General features: G+C 47.8%; 3 protein-coding genes across 14 annotated transcripts in view; 2 read left to right on the forward strand and 1 right to left on the reverse strand.

The window, feature by feature from the left end:
- Positions 1-554: 554 nt before the first annotated feature.
- On the forward strand, positions 555-7,668 carry UNC119B (unc-119 lipid binding chaperone B). Its single transcript, XM_075167349.1, has 5 exons — positions 555-774; positions 1,403-1,516; positions 2,020-2,131; positions 2,368-2,540; positions 3,440-7,668. Exons 1-5 carry the CDS (start codon positions 570-572, stop codon positions 3,550-3,552), a joined length of 717 nt encoding a protein of 238 aa, XP_075023450.1. The 5' UTR covers positions 555-569; the 3' UTR covers positions 3,553-7,668.
- A 63-nt stretch (positions 7,669-7,731) lies between these two features.
- On the forward strand, positions 7,732-19,271 carry ACADS (acyl-CoA dehydrogenase short chain). 6 transcript variants are annotated; one of them, XR_012676400.1, is made up of 11 exons: positions 7,732-7,850; positions 8,212-8,375; positions 10,266-10,415; positions 10,613-10,724; positions 11,134-11,285; positions 11,557-11,727; positions 12,971-13,108; positions 13,379-13,474; positions 13,817-13,873; positions 14,524-15,805; positions 16,685-19,271. XR_012676400.1 is itself a non-coding variant. In XM_075167337.1 (10 exons), exons 1-10 carry the CDS (start codon positions 7,802-7,804, stop codon positions 14,674-14,676), a joined length of 1,242 nt encoding a protein of 413 aa, XP_075023438.1. In that variant the 5' UTR covers positions 7,732-7,801; the 3' UTR covers positions 14,677-15,916. The 6 variants fall into 6 exon arrangements, 1 of the variants encoding a protein (XP_075023438.1); XR_012676401.1 differs by lacking the exon at positions 16,685-19,271 and adding an exon at positions 16,099-16,670; XM_075167337.1 differs by lacking the exon at positions 16,685-19,271 and having other exon boundaries at positions 14,524-15,916.
- An 880-nt stretch (positions 19,272-20,151) lies between these two features.
- The window catches only part of SPPL3 (signal peptide peptidase like 3), a 60,731-nt gene continuing 53,298 nt past the window's right edge, over positions 20,152-27,584 (reverse strand). For 3 of the 7 annotated variants that reach the window (XM_075167343.1, XM_075167339.1, XM_075167341.1), the window contains exons 9-13: positions 26,572-26,771; positions 24,813-25,546; positions 23,043-24,694; positions 22,829-22,909; positions 20,152-22,003 (exon numbers count right to left, since the gene is read on the reverse strand). In XM_075167343.1, the coding sequence (XP_075023444.1) occupies positions 25,317-25,546; positions 26,572-26,771 (430 nt within the window). In that variant the 3' untranslated portion in view covers positions 20,152-22,003; positions 22,829-22,909; positions 23,043-24,694; positions 24,813-25,316. The remainder of the gene's footprint in view (positions 22,004-22,828; positions 22,910-23,042; positions 24,695-24,812; positions 25,547-26,571; positions 26,772-27,584) is intronic. The other 4 variants (XM_075167345.1, XM_075167344.1, XM_075167340.1 and 1 more) reach the window with 3 other exon arrangements.

Here is a 27,584-nt window from a genome sequence, read left to right on the forward strand (position 1 = left end):
ACTGGGGCTCTCGGGGGACACCTGCTCTCTGTAATTACCCGCTGCGCTGTGGGATTCAGACCGTGATTTAATTAACAGGAGGCCCAGGTGCCCCCGCTGTGCAGCGAGAGGGTGATCTCCCGGTGTCCTGAGTGTTGCAGCGGGAGCGGGGCGCGGGCTGGGGGCTCCCAGCGCTGCCGGCCCGGGGGGCAGCGGGAGGGGTGCTGCTCGGGTGGGGGGTGGGTTTCGTTTGTTCTTTGTGCTTCTTTTTGTCAGGTAACTCCCAGCTTTCCCTCCCGGCCTGCCCCACTGCCACCAGTCCGCTGTGCGCGGCCCCGGCCGGGCGGTGCTGCCGCCCCGGGCCGAGGGCGCCCGCGAGGTGGGTGCTGGGTGCCGGGGCTCTGCGGGCGGCAGGTCGCGACGCGGGTCCCGGGTCCCCCCTCCGGCCACGCACGCGGCGGGCCCTGCTTAGCTTCGGGCCCCCCCCCGCGTTGCTAGGCAGCGCCCGCGCCCTCTGACCCGCCGCCGCCCCGCCCCTCGCTCCCATAGCTACCGAGGGAGGCGGCGGCCATCTTGGCGGCGGCGGGGCGATGAGCGGCTCGAAGGCGAGGGCGGCGGCGGCGGCGGGGCCGGAGAAGAAGCCGCCGCCGGCGGGTGGGGGGGCGCTCAGCCGCCTGCGCGGGCAGCGCGGCTCGGCCGACGCGGCGCCGCGGTCGCCGTGGACCGAGTCCGAGCTGCTGGCGCTGGAGACCGTCCGGCCCGAGCACGTCCTGGGGCTGTGCCGGGTGACGGAGAGTGAGTGCGGGCCGGGGAGCGGGCGCCTCGGCCGGGTCCGGCTGGCCGCGCCGTCCCGGGCGGACACCCGGCCCGCGCTGCGCCGTTAGCCCCCCTTGGGCCGCGGCGGAGGGGGCTGTGCAGCGGGGTGGCGGAGCCGAGCTGGTCTGTGCCTCGGGGCGGAGGAGAGGGCGGCGGGGGGGAGCCCGAGCGGCCCGGATCAGCGCTGCCGGCCGGTGCGCTGGCGTTGGAAGCGGCTGAGGAGCCTGCGCGTTGGCCGGCGCTGGGTGCAGCAGCGCGGTGTGCTTCTGCCTTCGGCTCTGTTACAACTTCCAGAAAGTTTGGGGTGTTCTGGGGTTTGGGGTTTTGGGTTTTGTGTTGGGTTTTTTTTTGTTCTTTTTTTTGTTTGTTTTTCCTCTGGGCTGCTGATCTCCGCTTTTCTGTCCCGATCCCTTCCCTTTCTTGCTCTGCTACCTGGCACCTAGTGTGCCTTTGTTTCTTCTAGCCTCAATTTTGTCCCGCTTTCATGAAGCTTCTGCAAAACAACTTGCAGTACGTATCTTAACGGGCTGGGGCTAACAAAGACATTCCTTTGGTAATTGCTCAGAGACCTTTTGAAATGCTACTATATGTTTTCTCTCTCTTCTAGATTATTTATGCAAACCTGAGGACAACATTTACAACATTGACTTCACCAGGTTTAAGATCCGGGACCTTGAAACCGGAACAGTGCTGTTTGAAATTGCAAAGCCATCTGCTTCAGGTATGTCATGCTAATATTGCAGGGAGGCTAGAGAGACTCGGAGAGCTGAGAAGTTGCAATGCGGGACACATGCAAACCAAACGGAAAGGTCCTTTGATATGTCCTGTCTCCTTTAAGCATAGGACTGAGTTTACCTCTGCTGAGAAACTTGTTGTAAAAATGTGAAGTGATTATCTTGAGATGGGGGAACACTATCAACTGCACATCTTCCCTTCTTGGCTGGTTATGGTACAGAGTTTCTTTCATGTGCTTTGGCAATTGCGAGGGGGGATATCCTGTGAGATTGAGCGTGATTTCAGCGCTGGAGCCATCAAGGCTGCGCCGACTGTCATAGCAGATCTTTTCTTTATTATGTAGCGCCAGTATGAGTCTCAGACCAATTATTAAACACCTTTACATTCAGTGCCTAAGTAATAGCCAGCTTGTCCTGATACACCTACTAGCCTGTATTACCTTATGTGTACGCTATTAGCAGAATAACTCTGAGCTGGTGTTTTTTCTAGAGCAAGATGACGAGGATGAAGATGACAACAGTGAACTGGACGCTAGTGCAGGCCGCTTTGTTCGTTACCAGTTCACCCCAGCATTTCTCCGTCTTCGGACTGTTGGTGCAACGTGAGTATGAGTTCATAGAAAGAAGGGAGAATCAGATGTCTACAAAGTGTCACTTGACAGTTTATAACAAAACTGAGTCAAAGACTAGAGAGAACCCATTTGACACTACAAATATCAAAATCTCTCTTTCTGGAATGATCTGTTGGATTCTTATGTAGCTTCGGATCCAAGGCTCTGTTCCCAATAGGAAGAGAGGTATGTGGTCTTAGCTGTTTTTTCCTACTTTTTGCATACAGAGTGGAATTCACAGTGGGAGAAAAGCCAGTGTCAAACTTTCGAATGATTGAGAGACATTACTTCCGAGATCGCTTGCTGAAGAACTTTGACTTTGATTTTGGCTTCTGCATCCCCAGTAGCAGGAACACGTGTGAACACATTTATGAATTCCCTCAGCTCTCAGAAGACCTTAGTAAGTATCTCCTTTCCCACACTGAGTTGTATTTTGTTTGTTTGTGTGTGTGCATATGCTCATTTTCTCCCTGTCTCTACTTGTGAAAGAAGTTGTGACTGGGGTGGGGGGGGACAGGAATAGATAGAGGTTCGTGGTTTAAGCGGTGTGTAATCTTGACTGAATTATGGATTTGTGCTGCAAATTCTCCTTCTTTGAAAATGAAAGCCCAAGACAACCTGTGTGGTCAAGTCACAGGCTGCAAGAACTGATCAGAGTCACAGGGCTGATGTGCCTGATGCCTAACAGTGTAACCCAGAAGATAACAAAACCCTGAAAAAGCGTTCTCTTGGTAGCCATGCTTTTGTTTTCAGCACTTGCTTGTTAAGGCTTGAGCCTCCTGCTTTGGAACAGAACTGGCTCTTCTCCGAGAGGTGTGTTTTTGAGCCTGCTAAGATCTCTGCAAATATACGTTGCGCAGGGTATGTTTGACCTCAGGGGGTGGATAGAGCAGGAGCACGTGGGCCCTTCTGAGGCGCAGAGTTTGTACCCCGCCTGTGTACGTGTGGGGAGTGCCGCCGCTTTTTCGTTTGCGGATTGCTGCCTCTCTGCTTACAGACGTGATTGCTGCTCTGCTCTAGTGGTGGCTCTACAGCTTCTATGGTCGTTTTGTGTGAGATTACTTGGTCCCCCTTTGTTTGCTTTTGACAGCACTTGTCCTGTGAATAGAAAGAATAGGAAAGGGCAGGCCAGAGCTTTTGAACCGTGCTCAGCAGAGCAGTTTGCCTCTTTTACTTGGGTAGGGCAGAGCATCAGCCTGGTAAATCCAGCAGAGTGACAGAGTCCTTTTTACTCTGACTTGGTGCTGTCCAGTGGAGTGTGGCAGGCTTTTGAATGTAATTGAGCTTTCTCTTTCACAGTCCGTCTGATGGTTGAAAATCCATACGAGACCCGCTCAGACAGCTTTTACTTTGTGGACAACAAGTTGATTATGCACAACAAGGCCGACTATGCTTACAATGGAGGACAGTAATCATTCTGCGTCCACTGGATGCTGTGCAGCCGTTAACTGTTCCAGATGTCCAGGAGTGGACTGGAGTTGCTGTCTCGTGCAACAAGGCTTCTTGCCAAACCTTTTCTCCTTGCATGAGGCTGAAAACATGAAGCAAAGACGACAGCTCATGAAAGTAAAGGAAATCTCCCTGCAACACTTCTCTATCTGACACTCAACATATCCTGCCTCTTGTTCTCTATTTCTGGTTACCTTCTGGTACCTTGGTTAGGTCATGGATCAGAGGCACTGTTAGAAAATCATTGCTGTTACAGTCTTTATAGTTAGGTTGCACTTTTAGTGCTTCTGATGTTTCACCTGTTGGGTGACTACCCTCTTTCAAGAGGTCAGATTGTTTGGGTAAGCTATTTCTTAGCAGGAAAATTTTCCCCTTTCAAGTAGCCAGTGACGCCTGAAGAGCAGATCTCTTCTTCAGTTGGATAGATCATCTCTTTAGTGCACAGTGGTTTAGTCTGTAACATGGCTGAGATTGCTTTTTAGGGTGCATCCCAGTATTCTCCAGTGGGAAAGATAAAATAAGAGACTAATTCAGCTTCTAAGCAGTGTAAGAATCTTCCTTCTGCCTCCAGGGGCCTGAGCTGTCCCTGAGAACAGCTTAATCTGTGTCTTGCCAGAGATTTCACTAGAGATACGAGATAGGGAAAAAGGGGCTTTATCTGGGTTGGTCATTGAGTCAGTCTGATAGCATTTCCATTTGAGCTCTTGAGAGCAAATTGTTGAATTTTGGAGCTCAGGGGTCAACCTTAGAGCTGAAGTTAATCTCACTATATTTACCATTTCTCCTGCTTCCCTTTGTGTCGGAATTTTGGCTCTTGCTACAGAATGTATTGCTTTTTAGATCAACAGCACATTATCAGTCTAGCTGGGGTGAAAGGGAGGTGTCAGTCTAGTCAGGGGCTTAGGGGAAGAAGGGAGAATGTGGAAAATCACTTGAAAAATGTGTAGGAAGCAGAGCTTCCTAGGCATCAATCTCTGTATACTTTTAAACCTGAATGATCTGTCAGAGGTGCTGGGAGGAGACGGTTGTGTTACCAGCTCATTTGCTTTGTTTCAGTTGAGGTATTAGCAGCTAAAAGCTTCCTGGGTCAGAAAACTCACTGTTATGGAGTGGGAGTCTTACAAAGTGAGAATTTATATGATTTCCTTTTGAATTGTTTGAGTTCCCATCACTGCTTTGCCTACTTAGCTGCTTATTTATGGTTTAGGAAGTTCTGCTGAGTTAGTTACTGCCAGAGCAGAGGGTGTATTTCACAGCTGCCTTTGGATCTGGCGATAGGAAGTACCATCATCCGGTGGGAAGAGGAGACCCATGTCTTCCCAGCAGCCATGCTGGAGCTGGGCTCCTGACCATGCAAAATCTCAGCTAACAAAACCCTTTTCTGTCTATTTTGCTGGCTCTCAAGACTGGCGTTTTCCTGTCCCCAGCTGGGCTGGTCAGTCGTGTCTCTTGTACATGGGAATTAGGTTACATCTAGACTAGAGACGTTTGGTAGTATTAGTTCCGCTTGTTCCTTGAGACAGTTGAAATCTAACTCCTTGGTGGATGCCGTTGGTTACCTGTTGCGTTAAGTAAGATTCAGCATAGTGTATGTTTTAGTAGGATTAAGTGGGGTGGGCATCACAGCCTGGAGCCTGTTAATGCGTAGACAGCAATAGGAAACCACTGCCTTTACCTCACAGATTAATGATGTTAACTTTCGTGTAGAAGATCAGCTGGCATCAGGGTAAACAGTGAGAGTATGTGGGGTGGCAGCCGTGAAAGAATCTCCAGCTCTTGGGAAGATATTTAGTTATGATTAACAACAACAAATGACCTGTTCTGGGTGGAGCATTAATCATGAGCAACCACAACAAATGTCTTGGGAATGCAGAGGGACAAGGTCTGCGTGGTTGAAAGATGAAGAACAGTTCTGCTACCATCAATCCCCTCCAGCATCTCCAAAGGCACTTAGGCAATCTTGCTTAGTTACTTCAGAATTAGTTAAAGCTGCTTGTAAGATGGAGCTTGAGATGCCTCTTGCAGTGATTGTCTTCAAAAGGCCTCATGCCGTGCTGGTGAGGTGGGAAACATTTGTTTTGATGGAAGAACACGTAGTTACTTGTGACAAGGCAGAACTGCCTGGAAGTGTGTTTTTCATCCCGAAGTGTTCTGAGATGCTCAGGATAGTGTCTGAAGAGCCTGCTAGTTATTCCCTGGGAAGTTTTAGCATATTGAGCTGAATTTGTATATAGTATAAATCCAGGTGCCTTTAAATGTTACTTATATCTCATTTTCTGTATGAAGCAACCTCTTGCTTTTCTTATGAGTATAATGATTCCCATCTTTTCAATGACTGCGTAAAGGTTCCTAACAGGAAGATAGATTGTTGCCAGAGTGAGCAGCAGAAATCACTGTGAGAGCTGTTTGTAGCCGTCAGCGTGCAAATACCTCTGTACGGTCGGGGTATTTGTAGGGGTGTGGGTGCCATCTAGCTGCTGCCTTGCAGAACGTGACTGAGAGCAGGAGAGCACTCTGCCAAATGTAAATGAGGCATTTGATGCTCATAGGAAAGTGGATTCCTGTCTTTAGTCATTACCTCTGCCAGTAGTGATGAGAAAAAAAGCATTGGAAGCAGTTGCTTTCCCATTGGTGAATGTATTGGCTATTCAGCAATACAAAAAGGAAAACTGGAGGAAGATTGGAAGATTTGCAGGCAGCACTAGCACCCCTCAGCTTCTAGCTGGATTTGTTTGCTTTGCCAAATTAGAAGGTCTTTGCCCAAAAAGCATGCTACAGAAAAAAGGTCTTTACAAGAGGGCAACCCAGCACTGAAAAAGTTGATTGTAATCCAAAAAGTCAGGGATTTCCAAACTCCTATCCCCACTTTGGCCGCTGCCCTAAGGTTCCTTTTCTCTTAGATGCTTTCTATAAAGTGTCTTCTCTTTGTGGCAGGGGTGATGTCTTTGGTAAACATGGTTTAACAGAGCATCTTTCTTCTGGATTGTGTGCTCTGATGCTTTAATGATGGGTCAAAGCTACTCATGCCAGTGAGCTAGGAAGATGCTCCAGTGGGATCTCATCCTTGCCAGAGGGATGGTCTGTCCTAGCCAGGTGCTGAACACAAGGGAGATCCTTTCACTGTCGGTTAAAGTTTGAGCAAGGGGAAGGGTATCTGTGCAGACAGCTTCTCTCAGGTCGTGTGCTGAGTTGGAAAGAGAAAAGATTTGGGATCATACTGTGTTCTGCTATAACAAAAAAAAGGGACCAAACCCACAAACTCATGTCAAATCTTTCCAGTATTTGTCCTCTTAGGACCAGGACCTGTTTTTCACATTTTTGAGGCGAATGCTTTGGATCCATGCAAGCAAGCTTCCTGGACAGCTATTTTCATGATTGACTGAGGAATACATATTGCACCTTGTGAAGGAAGGTCATCTCTTGTCATATGGACTGGGTACTGCTGACCCTGTCCTCCCTTTTTGGTAGGAAGTGTCTTCCTTTGTGTGTTTTCCTTAGGATTTTCAATGTCTCTTGCTGCAGCGAAGCAGCAGCAGCAGCAGCCTCCTCTCTGGTGCTTAAGGATGCTTATTCCGCTTGTCCGAGGGTTCAGGAAGAATAAAACAAGTGTTTAGAAGGCAGGAACGAGTGAGGAAGGTGGTGATGGTGAAGCGGTAACTCTACGTCTCAGCTCTGTGTTTCATTACATCCTCTTCAGCTGCTTCCCAGTGTTGGCCTTCTGCCCTGCTGTCCTGTCACATCGAGCTACTGAGCCTTGTGCCACCCCAGAGCGTGGCCCGGTATCGGTTGAACTTCTCGGACTCGAGCACTGCCCTCTCCTGTAGCTTTGTGGTGAGGACAAGGCGAAGGGACGGCTGCCTGGCGGAGCCACCACCTCTTCCTCTGCAGCAAAGGAAAAAACGAACACCAGCAAGCGCCACCTCCGTCTGCCTGCATCTCGGTGCTGTTGCAGGACTTGTGTTTCTGTCTCTCAGCGTGGCCTTTGGGCCCCTCCTCCGTGGCCCTTCAGTCCTTCTCTGGGTCCCGGCGCGGTGCCCGGTGACGATGTATTTGTATAAAGGCGATTTTGTCACCAGCAATAGGAATAAAGAGAACTCCCCTTTTCGCACAGGCGGGGCCCGGCGGGGGCGGGGCCCGGGGGGCGGGGGCGGGGCCCTCGCGGCTCGCGCGTGCGCCGTTTCGCCGCTCCGGCCGCCGCTTGAGACGACGGGCATGGCGGCGGCCTTCTCCTTCCTGGCGCGCGGCGGCGGGGCGCCTCGGGGTGAGGGCGCCGGGCTCGGCCGCCGGGCTCGGCCGCGCTTCGCCGCGGCGGTGGCGGGGCCCGCGAGGGGGATGGGAAGGGACCGCGGCCTGCGCGGGAGGCGGCGCCCCGGTGCCCTTCAGGGCCTGAGGCGAGTCCCGTCGGCCGCGGCGGGCCGGCGCCGCCCTCCAGCTGAGCCCCCGGCCCGCTGTGTCCCGCCTGCAGTCCCGGATCCCCCGGCCCCGGCCCCGGCCCCGGGGGAAAAGCGTCCCTCCGGGGAGGCCCCCAGCCGCGTTCCATGAGTGCCGCCCGCGGCCGGTTTCAGCCCCCTCCCCGGGGCCTGAAGCAAAACAACGGCGCTTAATTCCTTTCCCTCATTCAGCACTGGCCCTTGGCTGCCTGCGCCGGCTGCACACGGTGTACCAGACAGCGGAGCTGCCAGAAACACACCAGATGTTGCGGCAGACGTGCCGGGACTTCGCAGAAAAGGAGCTGATGCCTCTCGCAGCTCGGCTGGATAAAGAGCACCGCTTCCCGGCCGAGCAGGTGCGTGCTGCTCCCGCCGGGAGGTGGGCACGGGAGGGGTGGCCTGCCTCGTTCAGCGCCTGACTTAGAGACATAGAATCATTTAGGTTGGAAAAGACCCTTAGATCATCAACGCCAACCATAAAGCGTAAACCTTGCTTTAAGTGCAAGCCCAATTACTTAAACCTTACAGTTTCCTCCAGAGAGGGAAAATGCATTGCTTTCAAAGGTACAGGACAAGTGCTTACACAAAGCGTGGTAAAATCCTGACAGCGAAACAAAGAAGAAAATCTAGGTGCCCTGATCTCCTGACTTCCCTCTGCTGCTGCAGCAGGACCACCTGGGCCTGAAGCAAAATGTACATTAAGCTCTGGCTTAGCAGAAGATTGAAGTTTAGACCAACTTGTGGGCGAGTTCTTTGGGTGCGAAGGTTGTAATGCCCACAGGACATTTTGAGCTCTTGACCTTTACTTGTGTTTCTCTGTATCTGGCTTTAGTACCATTGAATTTTCAGTTCTCTGACTGCCTTTGCTGTGGGCTGTTACACAACTGACTTATAAAATCAATGAAATTCTTTTATAGACTGCACATAACCATAAAAATAGTTTATAGTGAGGAAGTGTAGATGACCCGAGTGCATTTCAGATGGTGAAAAGAAGTGATTGGGAGATAGGAGATGCGTGTTGGTCATCCTCTAGGGCTGTGAAGAAATTGAGATTCCAATCAAACCTATGACTTCTCTTGTGGAAAGCAGTACAGACACAGCAGTACATTCTGTGCCGTGTTGAGCAGACTAACTCACCTGTTTCATTGCAATGAAATACTAAGCTCCGGAAAAATATATACTGTTAGCCAAAAGGCTCCAAGCAGGAGCTGTCTATTAAGGAATACGGAAGGTAGCCAGGAAAGTCATGCTCACTCTAAGGAAGAAAATACTTTCCTCTTTACTTCACTGTTCTTACCTGAGAATTTTACATTTGATTTTGAGTCTTTTCACTTGAATGTGTAGGGGGAAATTCAAAATGCAAACAGGGTTTATTCAGATAAAGCAACGTACATAGAAGTAGTGGCTGTGTTTTGTTAATCCTCTGGATTTGATGTGAAGGACTAGTGTTTTGGGTGCCCATACAGGAGGGAGAATATTTGTTTAAAAATTTCCCTGGGTCCTATTAAAGCAAGCAGAGGCTGGTAATACGCTTATTTCTGCAACACCAAAAGCTTGACTTCGTAAATATAAAAACAGAGGAAAGCTTGTTTTTCCTCTTGTATGTTGCCAAATGTTAACAAGAGACCTAGAGTGAGACGGTTGGTGATCTGAAGAGCTTATGGGGGTCCAGCTGAGGAACTTGGGGTAGAATAATTTGGAATGTAACCAACAAGGGAAGCAAGACCTGGCTTTAATGGGAATGAAAAAAATCACCTTCCTGCAAACTGTTCTGTGGGTCATTCATTCTGTAAAATTCTTTCCTTGTGCAGTCCTAGGCTGAAGCTCAGCAGACTCAAAGGTAAAGTTCTAATGATTTTTATCAGCTAGATTTCCCGTTGAGAGCTTCCTAGTGATAGGAGGCATGCAAGGGGAGAAGCTTTGGTGGGAGGCTGAGGAAATGCTGGTGGGGTTGTATCTCCACATTTCACCTTCAAAAGGCTCCCTCTTTCCCAGTACTGAAGAGAGCTCTTTAAATAATCAAGAGCTTCATTTTAGGCAGCCGCAACTGTGTACAGCTCTCGTTGAAGTCATCGGGACCTGGGGACACTTACCAGTTTGTGCAGTCAGATTCCCATTTCACCAGGAGTTGTGCGCATCTTTTCCTCCGTGTGTAGCCCTGCTATGACCTGTCTTTATCTCCATGCATGTATTTGCTGGGACACTGGTGGTGCAGAGGATCTTAATTCTCTGTTTCCTACGTGCAGGTGAAGAAGATGGGTGGCTTAGGGCTGCTGGCTATGGACGTGCCGGAGGAGTACAAAGGAGCAGGCCTCGACTACCTGGCCTATTCCATTGCTGTGGAGGAGATCAGCAGGGGCTGCGCGTCCACGGGCGTCATTGTCAGCGTCAATAATGTAAGTGTTTCAGGTTGTGTGTGAGGGACAGGCGTGGAACCGAGTCTAGCATCGGGGGTTATTGGAGAGGAGTGTATGGGAGAAGTGGGATCTGTTCCTGTGGTGGGTTCTGGTGTGTTGGAGAGCGCTTAGACATTAGGGAGTTACTGGCTGGCTTGTACCTCCAAGAGGCACTAACTCAACTTCAATTCTTAAAGTCTCTGTATTTAGGGCCAATACTCAAGTTTGGCTCCGAAGAACAGAAGCACAAGTGGATCGCTCCCTTCACTGGTGGAGAGAAAATTGGATGTTTTGCCCTTAGTGAACCAGGTGATGAGACTGTTACCATTCCTGTTGCAAAGAACGTAGGGTAGCTTCTTTCTTTAGTTCTATGTTTCAGATGGACTTTAGGTCTGTGAAATTGTAACAGTTTGTAGAAAGGTGGTTTACAGCAATTCTGTGCAAATGAAGTCTCAGTGCGCAAGGTATTAACTGCCATCCCCGTGGTCCACACTGAAAATTTTCATCCCCTCTGTATGAGCAGAGCTCTGGAGATGGACATGTCTTAGACACACGGGCCTGTCCCCTTCCTGTTCGGGTCCTCGGGGAGGGCCAGTGCTGACACTAGCGCAGTTACAAGAGGTGCCGTGAGCTGACAGTGGGGGTGCGGGCAGGGGGTGGGTTTGCGCCCCAGGCTGCCACTGATTGCCTGAGTTTTGTCTGCTGGTGCCTTGCTTAGGAAATGGCAGTGATGCAGGTGCGGCATCCACGGTAGCACGCCTGGATGGTGACGAATGGGTTCTGAATGGCACCAAGGCCTGGATCACCAACGCCTGGGACGCCTCGGCCACCGTGGTGTTTGCTACTACGGATAAATCCCTGAAGCACAAGGTGCGTTCAGTGGGTCAGTCAGGAAAAAGGGCTGGGAGTAAAGGAGTTGTGCAGGAGAAGCACTTTGAAAAGGCTCTGGGGACTCTTACTTAGAGCCATGCAGGTGTTCAAGAGAGGAGGGGCTGATGTGCGCTGGCTTTCTTCTGTCTCGGCTCTCCCGTCCCTTCTCACGGTTACCCGGACATGTGGCTCTTGTCAAAAATGTTTGGAGGAAGCCTGTTGACACCTAGGTAAGCTGGTACCATTCCTAAGAGTTTGGGTCTTGTTGCAGGGCATTAGCGCGTTCCTGGTTCCTATGCCAACTGCTGGGCTGTCGCTGGGGAAGAAAGAAGACAAGCTGGGAATCCGAGCCTCTTCCACTGCCAACCTGATATTTGAGGACTGTCGGATACCCAAGGCCAACCTACTGGGGCAGCTGGGAATGGGCTTCAAAATCGCCATGGTAAGAGATGGATCAGGGTGCACTGTGGTTGTGTAAAGCCGTAGTTCCCAAGCTTACCATTTTCAAAACCATTTTCAGACTTAGGATCCCTTTGGTGAGAACCGCTAGCATAAGCTATTCTCTGTAACATTAAGCAGTTGACCTCTCTTGCCAACATGGGAGAAATCATTCATAGAGCTTGATGAATCATTAATTTACCATAGATCCTTGACAGGACTTTTATTACAGACTCAATCTGGCAGTTCTCAGATGAAGGAATGCCGATGCTGCTGAGGCACTGTGTGAGCAGGGTTGGTGTGTTTTAATTTTTCTCCTCTCCCAACCCTCTATTCCTCCAGTTTGTACCTGTAGATAAAGGGAAAACATGGCATTTTCCCTAAATACTTCAGCAGAGGAAAGCTGTCCTGGAGGCACAGGACAACCTCTGGATAGTGTCTAAAGGTGGATGAAATCTGAGTTACGGCACGTGTGTGACTTCTGAGGAGGAGCCAGGTAGCCATGGAACAGTGTGTTCCCTGCAGTGACGCGCTCCCCCTTGGAAGCGTTCGCTGCTCTCTCTGCAGGGGCAAAACACCATTTGTTAGCCTGACTTTTTGGCCCCTTCCATTATGTCCACAACTAAAAGCATGCATCAGTCACCAACCACTTTTTTTAAGACACTCAGCCCAGGACTGAGAAGATTAAGCCTTTTCTCACTGTGCTGTAAATTATTCCTGTGCATAGTGAGGCAGGGAAGCAGTTAAAAGCCTGTTGGGCAGGTGTTTGAGGTAAGTAAGGTTATTGACTCAATCCAGTAATCATTTTGAAAAATGCTTGCTTCAGTGTGTGTAATGACGAGGGCAAAGAGGAAAACTGACCAGATGTCCATTTTTTTTTCAGTTAAGTAAAATCAGCTGCACAGTGAGCCAGGGGTCTGGCTGAAGGGTTCTTTTCAGCCCCTTCCAGAGCAGATGCTCCTCGTGCTGTTTCCCTTATTTTGCATCCCCTCTTTTTTTTTCTCCAGCTAATAAGAAGCAATAGCTCTCCTTTCTGCTTTCCTTCTTGTACCCCTGGCTTTTCTCTGCAGTGCCCAGTACATTTTATAGCTCTCTATTCCTGCACAAATGGGAATATTCTGAATCAAAGAGGTCTGACCAGAGGATACTGAGGCTACAGCAGCTTCCCAGCAAGAGCAGAAATGCAAGTGTACTATTTTTAATCAAGCACGATTTGACTTAACAGATATGTTTTGTGTCTTTCTCAGCAAACTCTGGATGCAGGAAGGATTGGTATCGCCTCACAGGCTCTTGGGATAGCACAGGCAGCTCTGGACTGTGCTGTGGATTACGCGGAAAAGAGAATGGCCTTCGGGTCGCCCATCACAAAGCTACAGGCGGTGCAGGTACGAGCTCAGCGGACGGGGCAGTTCCAGACATTGCTGGTGCTGGTGGAAGGTTCATGTGGGCTCTCGGGCGTGGCTTCAGGCATGCTTTGCACTGTCTGGGAGAAACAAGGTAATAATTTCTGTTTTCCAACACTGTTAAAACTGATTGTTGGGAGGGAGGCACTCCTTTTCTAGCAATATTGGCCTCAGCGGTGGGAGACTTCTGCTGTACATTCTTGTGGGGGCAGAGGCTGCCACCTGGAACAAAGGCAGTGTTTGTTGTTGCAGTTTAAACTAGCAGATATGGCTGTGGCCTTGGAGGGTGCGCGCTTGCTGACCTGGAGAGCTGCTATGCTGAAGGACAATGGGAAGCCCTTCACAAAGGTATTTCCAACCTTGCATTTGTCTAGCAGTGACAGCGCTGGGCACAGGCTGAAGGCAGGAAAACCGCACTATGTACAGCATGGCGTTCAGCTCTTGCCCAGCCAGCGCTGTCGGTGTTTAACCCACCAGCAGACACTGGACTCTGCTGTCTAACCTCAGGCAGCCTGCTGCGCCGAGTCCTGGTTTTAGGCGAGGGGAGAAGGGTGGCCACTGACAGCTGGTTCCAGTGTCCAGTCCTGTCTCTCTGCCCAGCTGGTCTGTGAGTGCTCAAGCTCCTGGTGCAAGGGAGGTGTTCCTTTTTGTGATAGCTGAACCCTCAGTGATGTTTTCCTTCCCCCAAAGGAAGCGGCAATGGCCAAGCTGGCTGCATCAGAAGCTGCAACAGCCATCGCTCATAAGGTAATTACTTCAGTTGACATACAGCATGGTGAAAGGGAGATTGTGTTGTTGCACAAGTGCTTGGGGATGGAATTTACTAGTTGTTTTTTTTTTTAAAAAACAAACAAACCCATATGGCTGAAGCTGGTTGGCACAGCCATCTTGCTGGATTTTGGAGTGGGGGTGTGCAGGGATTTATGCTGGCCTGTGGCAGCTGTATTATAAAAGTCTTCTTGTGCCTGCTGCTGTCCAGGGCAGTGTCAAAGTTCTGAGCGGGATCCGCGATGTGGCAGGGCACACTGGTGCACCGGTCAGGACTAGTAGTAAGTTTGCAACATAGTGAGCAAATGGGGCAGGACCTCTGGTGTCTGCATTTATTTTCCCCTGTCCTTAATAAAAGTGCCTTAGCTGAACATGGATCACTAACAAATACCTCTGACACTGTTCATTCTCTGTCTGGGACCATCAGTATTGCTCTTACCGAGCTCAAAGCCTGTTTATTCGTCTGATTGCAACTGGGCTGCAGTCATACCCATGTGTGTCATCCCTCCCCTCCTTCCCCCCTGCCACGGTTATGCCTGAAGTGGGCTTAGCCTTTTAAGGTGGCTGGGTTCTGTAGAAAATGAATTCCTTGACCCTGCTTGCTTTCTAACCTGCTACCTCTGTTTCAGGCCATCCAGATCTTAGGCGGGATGGGCTACGTGACAGAGATGCCAGCAGAACGCCATTACCGCGACGCTCGTATCACCGAGATCTATGAGGGGACCAGTGAGATCCAAAGACTGGTGATAGCAGGTCAATTGCTGAAGGCCTACCGCAGCTGAAAAAGCTGACCAGAGCAAGACACTGCCCCAAAGTGCCTCATAATGGTGCACAACAGTGATCACGTGTTGGCCCTCTTGACAAGGCTAACGTTGGAAGTTTTCCTCACCGAAGAGTAACTGATGCTCCTGTTGAAATGTGCTGATTCTTCTTTGGACAAAGTATGGTGGATGGGAAGCCATATCTAGGTTTGTAAGTGATGGCTGTGAGTGCAGGAGGGAGGAGGCAAGCTGTCCTTGTAGGGGAGCATAGGTCTTTTCCTAAGCTGGAGCACTGTTTTGGTTTGGTAGCGGCAAAATGACTTTGCTATTCAGTAAAGTCAGCAGCTCTCCTTGTGCGCTTCGCAGCCACTGCCTGTTTTGCAAGGATTTGTCACTACGTGGTACTTGATAACCAGTGCCAAAGTTAGAGGCACTGAGAGAGATGACCCCTAGGCCCTGTCCCAGCCTGCAGGTTACACTGCCTCTTCTGATCAGACTTTGATGAATTTCAGGTGTGGGACACAGCTGTGTGTGAGCTCCTAATGGGATACAGGCTGTGCTGAGGTAATCCTTGCAGCAGTGCACTTTTCCCCACTTTCAGCAGGAATGGAGCCAGATGGGAGGACACAGGTGCTACCTACACACAAAGCTCTTTGTACAGCCGGTGGTTGCTGTCTATGTAGATGTAAAAACAAAGGCCAGAAAAAAACTCCTCCATCTTGCCCAGCAGAGCCCAGGAGCCTGCTCACTCAGCCACTTACAGACGTAGGTGTAAAAGCAAAGGACAGAAAAGCTACAATGCCTGTGACTGATATTTAAAAAAAAAAACACCGAAAAAACTCTGCTCCCAAAGCTGCTTTTACTATACCAACAACTACCCAACAGGAAAGAAAGTGCATGAAGTGGCAGTAACAGCCTTTAATCTCTACATGTTTTGGGCAACAACGAGGAAATGAACAGATGACATAGAAAGCCTTACCAGGAAGCTTTAGCAGTAGCACATATCCTCAATCAGTTATCTTTGGCAAGAAATTAACTTTTAGAAGATTCAACAGCCAAAAGAAAAGCTCTAAACTCAGGAAAAGATGGAGAGGATTAAGACTACAGCCTGTATGGTCCCCACCTTGTCCAAACGACGAGTACACTAGAGGTAAATGTTATTTTCTTGTAGTGCCATTTATTTAGATTTGTGTGGAGAGAAAAACAGGATTCTATTGCACATAAGAAAGCAGAGAAGACAAATAAAACCTGATTTAAAGGACCACGAGTCCCCACTTTCTTTTTTTTAATGCAAATGAGAATTCATTTAGAATATTTTCTTCCAGTCACAAGAGACAGGAGTATAAACCACCAGGGCTTGCATGCATGAGCGGACACCGCTGCGAGGGGCAGCGAGTGTTCGCTAGTGCAGCCGTCCCAGCAATATAAACAATCCCTTTGCAGGTCGCTAGAGGGCAACTGCATGTTGGGGCGAAGTCTTGAATTTCTCCTTGCTGCTCTCACAAACCCAAGGATTAACAGAAACAGAGCCAGGCAGTGAATTCAACGGGAGTATTTCTACTGGAAAGCCATTCTAATGACTGTGTGTTGTAAACTATGGAGGGCTTCTAGGACTGAGACACACTTTTCTAGCTTGATTTCAGCCCGTATTGCCGCTTTGATGATTGCTGAAAGCTCCTATCTATGATTGTCTCAGAGAAAGTGATACTATTCTACACTTAATTCTCCTTGCAGCCACTCGGCTAGAACAGGAGCTGTAGGGCTGCTCGCTGCAAGAAAGTGAGGACTTCGGGAATGCAGAGTTCCTGTTCGGTGCTCGTCTTCACTGACCTCATGTGCTGAGGTCCAGCTGAATCCCCAGTGACGCAGAGCAGTCAGTCACACTTAGGCCATGCCTGCTGCACTGTTTCCCCTCTTCATCTAACTGCTTCTCTTAGATCGTACTGTCAGCGCTTTCAGACTGCTCCTGTTCAACATCCCACCTCCTTCATTTACCAACTCTTAAGTGACTGCAGCTTCTCTTCTCCAGAGCAGAGTGAAATTGCCCCTGTACACACATGGCTGACCTAAGGGGGAGAGGAGTGATGACGACCTCAGCTGACAGAGAACACACCTGAATAACCTACAAACTGGATGTACCAAATCCCATGTGGACCTTCTGCAGAGAATACGGGGGGCAGCATCAAGTAATTGACTGTTCTTGGGGGAGCCCTGCTGCTGTGCCTGTGACCAGAGCCTGCTTTTGGGAATGCCTGGATTATGCACCGCATGCCTTGTTAACAAGCTTCTTGCTAGCTCTGACGTCAGCACAACAGCTGACCTGGCTCACAACTGCATACCCGATGCTAACTTGCTGAGCGCTGCACCTCTGCCACAGTCTCTATCAAATTACACTGCACATCATCAAATTACAGACAGGGTGGAGCTGGTCAAAAATCACTGGTCTAGGTACAGTGCACCAGTCAAGTTCCCGAGCCTAGGAACATCTTAAGATATTCTATTAGAGCTCCCTTTTGCTATTACCTAAAAACACGCTTTAAGGGTGCAAAGTCTCTCAAACAAAAGCTTTCTAATACCTTCCTTGCTGCCACAGGTCCAGAGGGGGGTCTGTAACCTGTCACACAGCACTGTTCACAGCAGTGCTTTGGGGTAAACAGCACAGTTACGCACAAAGCCTGCCCAGAGCTCTGAGAGCAAAGAGCTGGCTTTTCTCAGCGCAAGATACTAAGAGCTTCCTCCTCGCTGCTGCTGGCTGAGAGAATTTTGGCCGTAACGCATATGCGTCTGCTCCTCAGGGCTGTTACAGACGAGAACTGCTGAAAGCGCAGAACACAAACAAGTTTTGCAGCATTAAATAGGGAGCTCTTACCAAGAGCCACCCCCAGACAGCACTAACCTGGCTAGGCATGGGTAGGGCCAGGCTTTCCTTTGAGAAAAGGGTCTATTTACAGGGGAAGCCAGAAGTTTTTATCAGTTTACAAACTCAGCCAACATTGCAAAGTTGGGGCACTGAGATGGGAAAATCGGGTCATGCATAAATTAGAAAGAGGTGGTGAAGGAGATAAGCCACAGCTACTCTTTTCAAGGACATTGTGGGGTTTTTTTGCTCTAAGTGTATGTGAAACTGGTTACAAGGCAGACTACTGGGAATGAAGCAGGGGGAGCCCTAACTATAATCCTTTTGTAGGAAACACAGTTAAGTAATGAAGAGTTACTTCCCTGCCCCCCACCACCGCCTTGGATTTGATATATTTTACAGCGTATATAAAGCTCACAGTCTCTTCCTGTGAGTTCCCAACAGGCTAAAGGAAGAGACGAGCTATTCTGGGCTATCACAATTAAATACACCCAGGTGAGAAATACTTAACTCTTCCTGGGGAGCACAGACATGAGCCACATCCTTCTTGGCCCGTCCCCCACGAATAATGAGGAACTGCATAGAGCCTGGATTCCCTTCTGAAGCATCCACCTTTCTTGGAGCACAGTGGGATTCTCAATTTCACACAATTTCGGAAAAAGAACAAGCACCATCTCAGCCTTCCAAGTTTAAGCAGTGTATAAAATGTTTTACAGGACTCAGCTGAAATTGCTATAGCATTACTTTCACATCAGAATAGTCGCCTCTACTAGTCTTTTCTGACAGTGTTATCTATAAGAAAAATAGGACAGATTATTTTGATTTTAAATTAAGACTTTTGTTTTGCCTGAGAGCCCTCACTATACACACAGATCTGGTAACAGCCACACATTCAGGTTACGCTGGGGATCTTGTAAAGCATGAAAAATACCAAATTTGAAAGATGTCCTGAAGTAAAAAAGCAAAGTACCTATAAGAACAGGAAGAAGAAATGGAATAGAGATAAGAAAACAGGACAGTGTCGTAACTTGAATAAACAATGCTGTTACTATTGTTTCGCTAAAAATTAATTTCAAATTCCTCTCACTCACTACTTGTATAAAAAGCAGCATACGTGGGAGCCTTCCCTCCAAGGGAAGCTCAGTACTGAGGTGGGGACGCCACCCAGCTGTCAGTAGATATTTCCTAATTGCCTCAATGACTTCTTGCCCTTCTCTCGCAGAACAATACCGTACTTCCCCGCTCCAGACAGGAAACATTCCTCTAGCAAAAAGGCTTCCGAGTGTCACGCGACTGCAGCTGCAGCGCTGGCCACCCTGGCGTGCTCCCGAGCCTCTGCAGGCAGCACAGTACGGCCTCGCAGTCGGGCTGGGCTCGGATTTGACAACTTCCCGGGTTGCTCCCAACAGGGCAATACAGACACAGAATGAGCAGCTTGCACTTCTGATACACTAAACCCATACTGGCCAGACAACCCCAGGTCATTTCTGAGCTCATAATATTTGCAAGATTAAGTGTGACCTTAGAGAAATTTCAAAATACAAACAGTAAAATTTCTAAGCTGACTATTCCCAAAGCCGCAGCAGAAATCCAACTCCAGAACTGTTAACAGCTTTGTACATTAAAGTTCTGGTCCGTGTCCTGACAACTTTGCGATGAACACGCAGTCCAGCACTTTCTTGCCGGTATCCTTTTACCTTCCTGTAAAAAGGCTTATGTTAGTCAAACAATTACTGATTTTTTGGTTTTTTTCTGGTAACTTTTCAGAAGAAAGGGCAGGTGGTTTGGTGATCTCACTGCAGGACTTTGTGTCAAGTAGTTTATTAAGGAGTTCAACAAAACGTTAAACCAAGAAGGCATGAACAACCGTGCCAGACCCCACAGGGACAGGGAACCCTAGGCCCTCACTGGGTCTAGGATTTCCCTCTGGAAATCCAAAGGACCCAAAGCAGCTTGTACAGTTTCGTCCTCCAGCTGAGAGGACGCGTAGTCAGCCAGGCTGAAGAAAGGAGGAGAAAAGGTGCATCTGCGCAGAGGGGGCCCAGCAGCTGAGTAGCGAGGTAGGAATCTGCTTCTAATCCCCCCGAATGCTGAGGTTGTTCTAAACAGGAGAGCTGTGGGACAAAGCTTTACAGTTTTAACTAACTCAGAAAACCTAGGAGAATGCTTTTCATTCTGCAAGTATAATAGATTTGTATTTAGAACAGTTATGCTTCAGTTAACCTCTGCAAAGCACCAAAATCCTTTTCCTGCCAGTGGTGGCTGCTGTTCCAGACTGAAGGGGCAGCAATCGCTTTTCAGTCCGGTTTTGCTCACCCTGCAGGTGCAAGCTTCCTCCGGGGAAGCAGGGCAGTCAGCTCAGTGCAGCAGGCACTACCTGTGGGTTCAGAAACAGCGTGTTGCACTTACAGCTCCGTCTCTCACCTCAGTGCAAGTCAGAAGGTTGCACAATGTGCAGGAGGGCAATACAGTTTAGAAAGGAAGGCCAAGATTTTTCTAGAAAGCTAAATTAATTCTCATTAAGCATTTGCACTCAATTAGCACTCCTAGAACTTTTTCCAGAATCCTTTTTAAGTGTAGAAGATCATTCATAGGCACGCTTTCCTGGCAGGGACTAAAAAATGCCACTGCAAAACAGAGAAAGGACTTTTATTTTAATTCCAAAGGCAGGAGGCAACTGTCAAGAAGCTGAAAGCACCTGGGATGTGCATTGCTATTAGGTGGGTGGAAGGGCTGGGAAGATAAAGCAGTAGCAAACTGGATCTAAAGATGTTATTCCACTGCTTGGAACCTCTGGGCAAAACAACCCCCCCAAAAGTGTCTTTTTTTCTTTCTCTGAATAGCCTCATCCATCATAGAATCATAGAATAATTTGGGTTGGAAGAGTCCTTTAAAGGTCATCTAGTCCAACCCCGCTGCCGTGGGCAGGGACATCTTCAACCAGATCGGGTTGCTCAGAGCCCCGTCCAACCTGACCTTGAATGTTTCCAGGGATGGGGCATCTACTGCCTCTCTGGGCAACATGTGCCAGTGTTTCACCACCCTCGTAAAAAATTTCTTCCTCGTATCTAGTCTAAATCTACCCTCTTTTAGTTTAAAACCATTCCCCTTTGTCCTGTTGCAACAGGCCCTCCTAAAAAGTTTCTCCCCATCTTTCTTACAAGCCCCCTTTAAGTACTGAAAGGCTGCAATAAGGTCTCCCCGAAGCCTTCTCTTCTCCAGGCTGAACAACCCCAACTCTTTCAGCCTTTCTCCATAGGAGAGGCGTTCCATCCCCCTGATCATTTTCATGGCCTCCTCTGGACCCGCTCCAGCAGGTCCATGCTTTTCTTCTGCTGGGGGCCCCAGAGCTGGACGCAGGTGGGGTCTCAGCGCAGCAGAGCACAGGGGCAGAACCCCCTCCCTTGAGCTGCTGGCCACGCTGCTGGTGATGCAGCCCGGGATGCGGTTGGCTTTCTGGGCTGCGAGCGCACATTGCCGGCTCATGTCCAGCTTTTCATCCGCCAGTACCCCCAAGTCCTTGCAGCGCTGCTCTCCATCCCTTCATCCCCCAGCCTGTGTTGATACCGGGGGTTGCCCCGACCCAGGTGCAGGACCTTGCACTTGGCCTTGTTGAACCTCATGAGGTTCACACAGGCCCGCTTCTCGAACTTGTCCATCCCGTCCCTCAGGCGTCCCGTCCCTCAGGCGTGTCGACCACACGACTCAGCTTGGTGTCTGCAAACTTGCTGAGGGTGCACTTGATCCCACTGTCTATGTTATTGATGAAGATGTTAAACAGTACTGGTCCCAATATGGACCCCTGCGGGACACCACTTGTCACCGATCTCCATCTGGACATTGAGCCGTTGACTACTACCCTCTGAGTGCATCCACCCAAACCAATTCCTCACCCATCAGACAGTCCACCCATCAAATCCATACCTCTCCAGTTTAGAGAGAAGGATGTTGTGGGGGACCATGTCAAAGGCCTTAGAGGTCCAGACAGACAACATCTGTAGCCCTTCCCATGTCCACTGATGTAGTCACTCCATCATAGAAGGCCACTAGGTTGGTCAGGCAGGCTTGCCCTTGGTGAAGCCATGCTGGCTGTCTCAAATCACCTCCCTGTCCTCCATGTGCCTTACCATAGCTTCCAGGAGGATCTGTTCCATGATCTTCCCAGGCACAGAGATGAGACTGACTGGCCCATAGTTCCCCGGGTCTTCCTTTTTTCCCTTTTTAAAAATGGGGGTTATGTTTCCCCTTTTCCAGTCAGCGGGAACTTCACCGGACTGCCAGGACTTCTCAAATATGATAGATAGTGGCTTAGCAAGTTCATCCGCCAGTTCCTTCAGGACCCGCGGATGGATCTTACAGGGTCCCATGGACTTGTGCACCTCCAGGTTCCTTAGATGGTCTCGAATGTGATCTTCTCCTACAGTGGGCGGCTCTTCATTCTCCCAGTCCCTGCCTTTGCCTTCTGTGGCTCGGGTGGTGAGGCTCGAGCACCTGCCGGTGAAGACCAAAGCCAAAAAATCACTGAGTACCTCAGCCTTCTCCGTATCCCGGGTAACCAGGTCTCCTATTTCGTTCCGGAGAGGGCCCACATTTTCCCTAGTCTTCCTTTTATCCCTGACGTACCTGTAGAAGCTTTTCTTGTTGCTCTTGACGTCCCTGGCCAGATTTAATTCTATCAGGGCTTTAGCTTTCCTAACCTGATCCCTGGCCGCTCGGACAATTTCTCTGTATTCCTCCCAGGCCACCTGTCCTTTCTTCCACCCTCTGTAGGCTTCCTTTTTGTGTTCGAGTTTGTCCAGGAGCTCCTTGTTCATCCAATACAGGCGTTTTTGCCCGATTGCCTCTTCGTTGGGATGCATCGCTCCTGAGCTTGGAGGAGGGACCCTTGAATATTAACCAGCTTTCTTGGGCCCCTCTTCCCTCAATATTTTATTCACCTTAAGTATCAATATCAATATTTTATTCACATTAAGTTTGAGGTGTGTGGCTGAAAACTGATGCCTTTCTGTTATCCCAAGCTGACTGCAAGTCTGGGACCTAACACCTGCTATGAACAGTAAAAGCAGATTTTTAATTAAAAACTACTTACTTCATTAAAATGTGACAGTTACCTGACAATGAACATTGCAGGCACATGCTAGAGGAAATGCTTTCAACTAAGTGAAAGATATCAACTAGGGGTGGGGGGGGAATTAATAAAAATAAAGTCACAACATCCCCCCTGCCACATCCACCCATCCACAGTTGCTAAATCTTAGAGCCCCCCGCCCCCCCGCATGGCTGTGCTGCTTCTTACTGTTTCTTCAGATGTTTTACCTGTCTCGGAGATCTGTTACAGCCAGTTCAGAAGCCATCAGCCCCGTCAGCCCCTCTGCCCGCGAGCAGTGGCACACCTGCCTGGGAAGAGAGGAAGACGTTAATTAATGACAGTACACACATGTGGCTAGACAAAATTACTGTGCTAAATATGCTCTTCTTGTAACATCTGGCAGAGCAGAAAGGATCAGACATTTCACTGAAGCTTCCTTACCCGTTGTAACGAAACCGTACCCCAAAGTAATGTTACTGTTCAGTCAGGTTCATTCTTAAACATTCCTGTTTTCCTTCTGTCAACTAACAGTTATCAGCATCTCTCCAACTAACACGAGCTATGACCTTTCAGGAGAGTTCCCCAAACCCAATTTGGCAGAGTATTTTGAAGGACAGAAGTTCTAGTTACCTCAAGGAAGCCTTTCAGTCAATAAAATAACAGAAGTGGAACTGTTGGGGTTTTTTTTAAAAAAAAAAAATAAATCCACATTTTAACAGGCTACAGGTACAAAGCAGTCAACACACAAACTCCAACCAGTCACAACAGTAAAGGACAGTTTTCTTTTTCTTTTTTCCTTTTTTTTTTTTCTTTAAGGGGCAGGGGCATGGAAAAAATACAGCACACTAATGAAACAAAATGCAAAAAATACAAAAAAATAGAAAATAGAAAAAATGTATTTACAAGTGATACATTACTATGATCAGAAAGCACAAAGACAATTGCTGCTATAATACATGCACTGGGTCAAGAAGGAACTACTAAAAACCTGCAAGGGAGCTGTTTGTAAAAAAAGAAAATTAAAAAAAAATAAAAAAAAGAAAAAAAGACACTCCCCACCCCCTCCCCCCTCAAACAAACAGGGTTAGGTTTGAAGTTTTTTCTTCCCTAGTTTGCTACACTGATCAAAATCGAGTATCCCCTAAAGTCCATGAGTACAATCGGTACAAATACTACACTTGTTGTTAAACTGCAGGTTCAGTTGTAGGAGGGGTTGAAAAAACAGCAGCTCATTGTAGATCCATATACAAGAAAGCCATAGTAAACTGCTCTACATGCTAAAAATTACAGCAAGCCCCTGTCTGCTACATAGCATGATCTTAGCAGGTTTTCCTTTTTATTTATTCATATATATATCTATATGTGTGTATATATATATGTATAAAAATCGTGCCCTTTTTCACTGCAACATGACATCTGGGTGGAAATGTAACTTGTTACAACAAATTTTTATATGTATACTGCAAGAAGTCACTCAACGTCTGTGGATTTAATAAGTAACCTCACACCACAGGAAATATTTAATAAATCAAAAAAACCCAATGTTGTGACAGAAGACCTTCTGTCTCAGTTCTTTTCAAAACTGAAGTCCAGCAGGAAACTGGTCCCAATGTCCACGAGGGGTTCTCTGAAGAAGCTTCAGTTTGCTTAACTGTTTTTTCTTTTAGTGTTCACAAGTTTTTGAACGACTTCAAGCCGTTTTCAGTATCAAGTCTGTCTCTTCCTCTCCCGCAAAGGTAATAGTCTGGTACTAATCCATCTGAGTGAGGAAAAGAGGAAAGTGGCTGCAGTTGCACAAAGGGTCCCCAATTCCACATCTGCAGGGAGATACGGGGTCACACGGAGCTCCAGGATCTTAGCTTTTTTTTCTTGTCCTCCTTTTAATACGAAGTCCTTTCATACAAGTCCCGTAATTGGTACCTTCCCAAGTACCAGCCAGTCCAGCTTTAGGAGACGACAAAGCCACAAGTTAAAGTGAAAAGGACCAAGGCAGAAGTTCAGGTCACTTTCTATCTGTTCCATCATACTTCCAGGAAGCGGGAGCTGCTGGACTTGGAGTGGAAAGGCTCGGACCACATGCGACGTAGATCGCCCTAGGCAGGAAAACAGCAGAAGGACCATGCCCTCAGAAACTTTAAAGTCCATTTAGAATTCAGATTTTAAAATGCATATGTAATTGCAAGCATGTCTTAAAGCAAATCTATTCTTCACCTGTTTTGCAAATTACAATAAAGACAGTAAAAAATAAATCCTTTCTCTGTCAGGCCAGAACGTCTGTCTTTGGCAGCAGATCTACCCAAAATGGGTTTCTGATGGGAAGGAAATATTTATGCAGGTGGAAAATTCTGTCATTTCTTATGCTCCACTCTGCAGAGTGCTAGATGTGTGTTTCAACAACAGCCCTGTAACAGGAAAGGTTACATTTTAAGATTTCAGTTCAGAACAGGTGACTGGAAAGAGGTAAACCAGGATCTGCCTCTCCAATCTCTGTTTGACCTTTGTGCACGCATTCTTTCATGACCAGCTGGGCGAGGACAAATTCATTTATTTAATTAACACAGCATTTAATACTTCAGAATTTGGTTAGTTTCTAATTACTGGTACTTTAGGCACATAAATCATCTTCTATTTCAGGAACACATCTCTCAGTTACTTAGTCCTCCAAAATGGAGATTCACCCAACAGCAGCAGTACCTTAGTTCTGGGCCAGGGCTGTTAAGGAGGAGTAAGGACACGGGTCATCCTCACGAGAACTGGTGCCCAGTGCAAGAACACTGAACCCGCTTCCAGCTGACGCCCAGAGCTTCCTGCTGCGAATATATAATCCTGTCTTACCTTTAAATAGGCCATGGTGAGGAGCGGCAATAAAGTAAATGGTACCAAATAGAGCAGGGCAGGCTGGGCTGCCCGGTGAATACGAGACGCTACTGTTGCAGTTAACAGACCTGTAAAAGAAAAAAGTGATTATAAGTATCTTTAGGTTGCATATGGATGTTCTCATCATTTCATCCACACACGGCTCCCTTCCCCACCATTTTAAGAGACAGGCTGTGGAAAAGTTACTTACCTGTGCTTCGCCTTCCCCGAATACAATTGAAATGAACAAAACAGTGAAAAATTATTTTAGTATTAGGCTGTGTTGAGCCACTTGCTCCAGTTTTGAATCCCAAAGACTAAGCTAAGAATAACTCAAACAAAACGCAACAAAAGGCAAAGGGAGGAAGTTGAATGCACCACGCTGAAGTGCTGCTGCCTCTTGAGACTGCCAGTCTGAGGCCCTGAGCCTGAGAATCGGGGGGCTGAGAGGAAGGACTGTACACACCAGGAATGATTTTCCTGGATACCTGCCAAAAGGGAATGTAGGGGGAAAGACGAGGCAGGGAGGAAGAAGGCTATTGGTAGGAAATAACCTTTCCTTTCCATCCTCAGAAGGACTGCAGGAGGTCAGGATATGCACACACATGTCCTGACCTTAGGGAAAAATCTATTCTATGTTAGGGAGGAGAGGAATCATAAGCAGCATTCCAGTTGTGACTACTTACTGTATGTACTAAAATGTCACAGGATCATAAGCATTAACAGTAGAATACAAAAATGCAGGAATTATCTAGATGAATTACCTAGATGTACTCTTGCACAGCATAATCCATCTAGAAACTCCCGTATGTTTCCTATAATCCAGGTATGAGCTAGCACCTTCTATGCTAGTAAAGCAAAGTTTAAAAAGTTGCTAACAAAAATACACTGATAGTCTCCTTCATCCTCAAAATACAACAAAAAAAAACCCTTGAAGACTGTAAAAGGGTTTTTCTCCCTAGACCATGCCAATGAAACCCATAGAGAGGAGGATTAAAAAAGAACATAAGCATTCTCTTAAAGCCTCTTTACACTTGCTTTCATCATCTTTTAAACCTACTACAATCCCACTTCTGCTCACTAAGCAGCTATTCATATTAAACCAAGTACTCACCTACAAAATATCCAATAAGTGTGCAGTGAAAGTAAGAGACCTTCTGCATACGTCCAGAGATGTTCCCTGGTCCTGGGGCACCACAGGAATCACTGTTGGCTTGCTTTTTGTAGTTATCGTAACGCAGGACAAAGCAGAGCAGAAGACCTGGCATCACAATATCTCCGATCCCCAGCATAGAGAAGTGGCTGCCTGTGGAACTAAAGAGCAACTGAAATTGAATTCATGCCCGAGACAAACGGTGACAAGCTCTAGACTCCTCCACTTTGGTTTTGAGCTTCATTTTGCACATCTCTTCTTTCTACCGGCAAACTTTTATGTAGTAGAAGCTAAATGCTGGCTACTGAAGATCATTTCTTCAGTGATTTCACCACCACCTCAGCTCGGTTTTAAACATACCGATTTTGACAGTAATGAGATGTTGCTCCAAACCAGTTTATTTCTACCAGTAGTGTTTGAACTGCTTTTGCTCTTAACTCACTCAATGAAACAGATCCACCAACTCAGTATTTCAATCTTCTCTCTTCTAAATATTGATGGGAGGTACCAGCTGACCATTTTATCAAACTGTTTGATTAACAGTGATAAGACACTGCACCTTCATCCCCGTGTACCTAGATCACCTCTAATACAAGGCAGTAAGTCAATTTATGGACTTCTCAGATATTTGGCCTCATTCAGACAAAACACGTAGAAAACTATAGTGTCTCACCAGACTCCCAAAAAAGAACAAATTGCTAAGTAGATTAAGAACTAAAATTGCCCATTATCTTAAATCCAACATCTTTTTCATGAAAACGAAGCCAAATTAAGTTATCACAAAGTTGACAAAAGGAACAATTTTGGTTTTATCATTGCAGACAATCAACTCCTAATCTTTGTAATTTCAAATCTAAAGAAACAAGAATAGAGTAAATATGCCAACATAACCTACTGCGTAACCGCTGACGCATTGGAGCTTACTGCCCAATCAGGCCTACGGATATCTCGTTCAAAACCTGAGACATCAAGGA

This window comes from Calonectris borealis, chromosome 18 (assembly GCF_964195595.1).
Source record: "Calonectris borealis chromosome 18, bCalBor7.hap1.2, whole genome shotgun sequence".
Classification (NCBI taxonomy): Eukaryota; Metazoa; Chordata; class Aves; order Procellariiformes; family Procellariidae; genus Calonectris; species Calonectris borealis.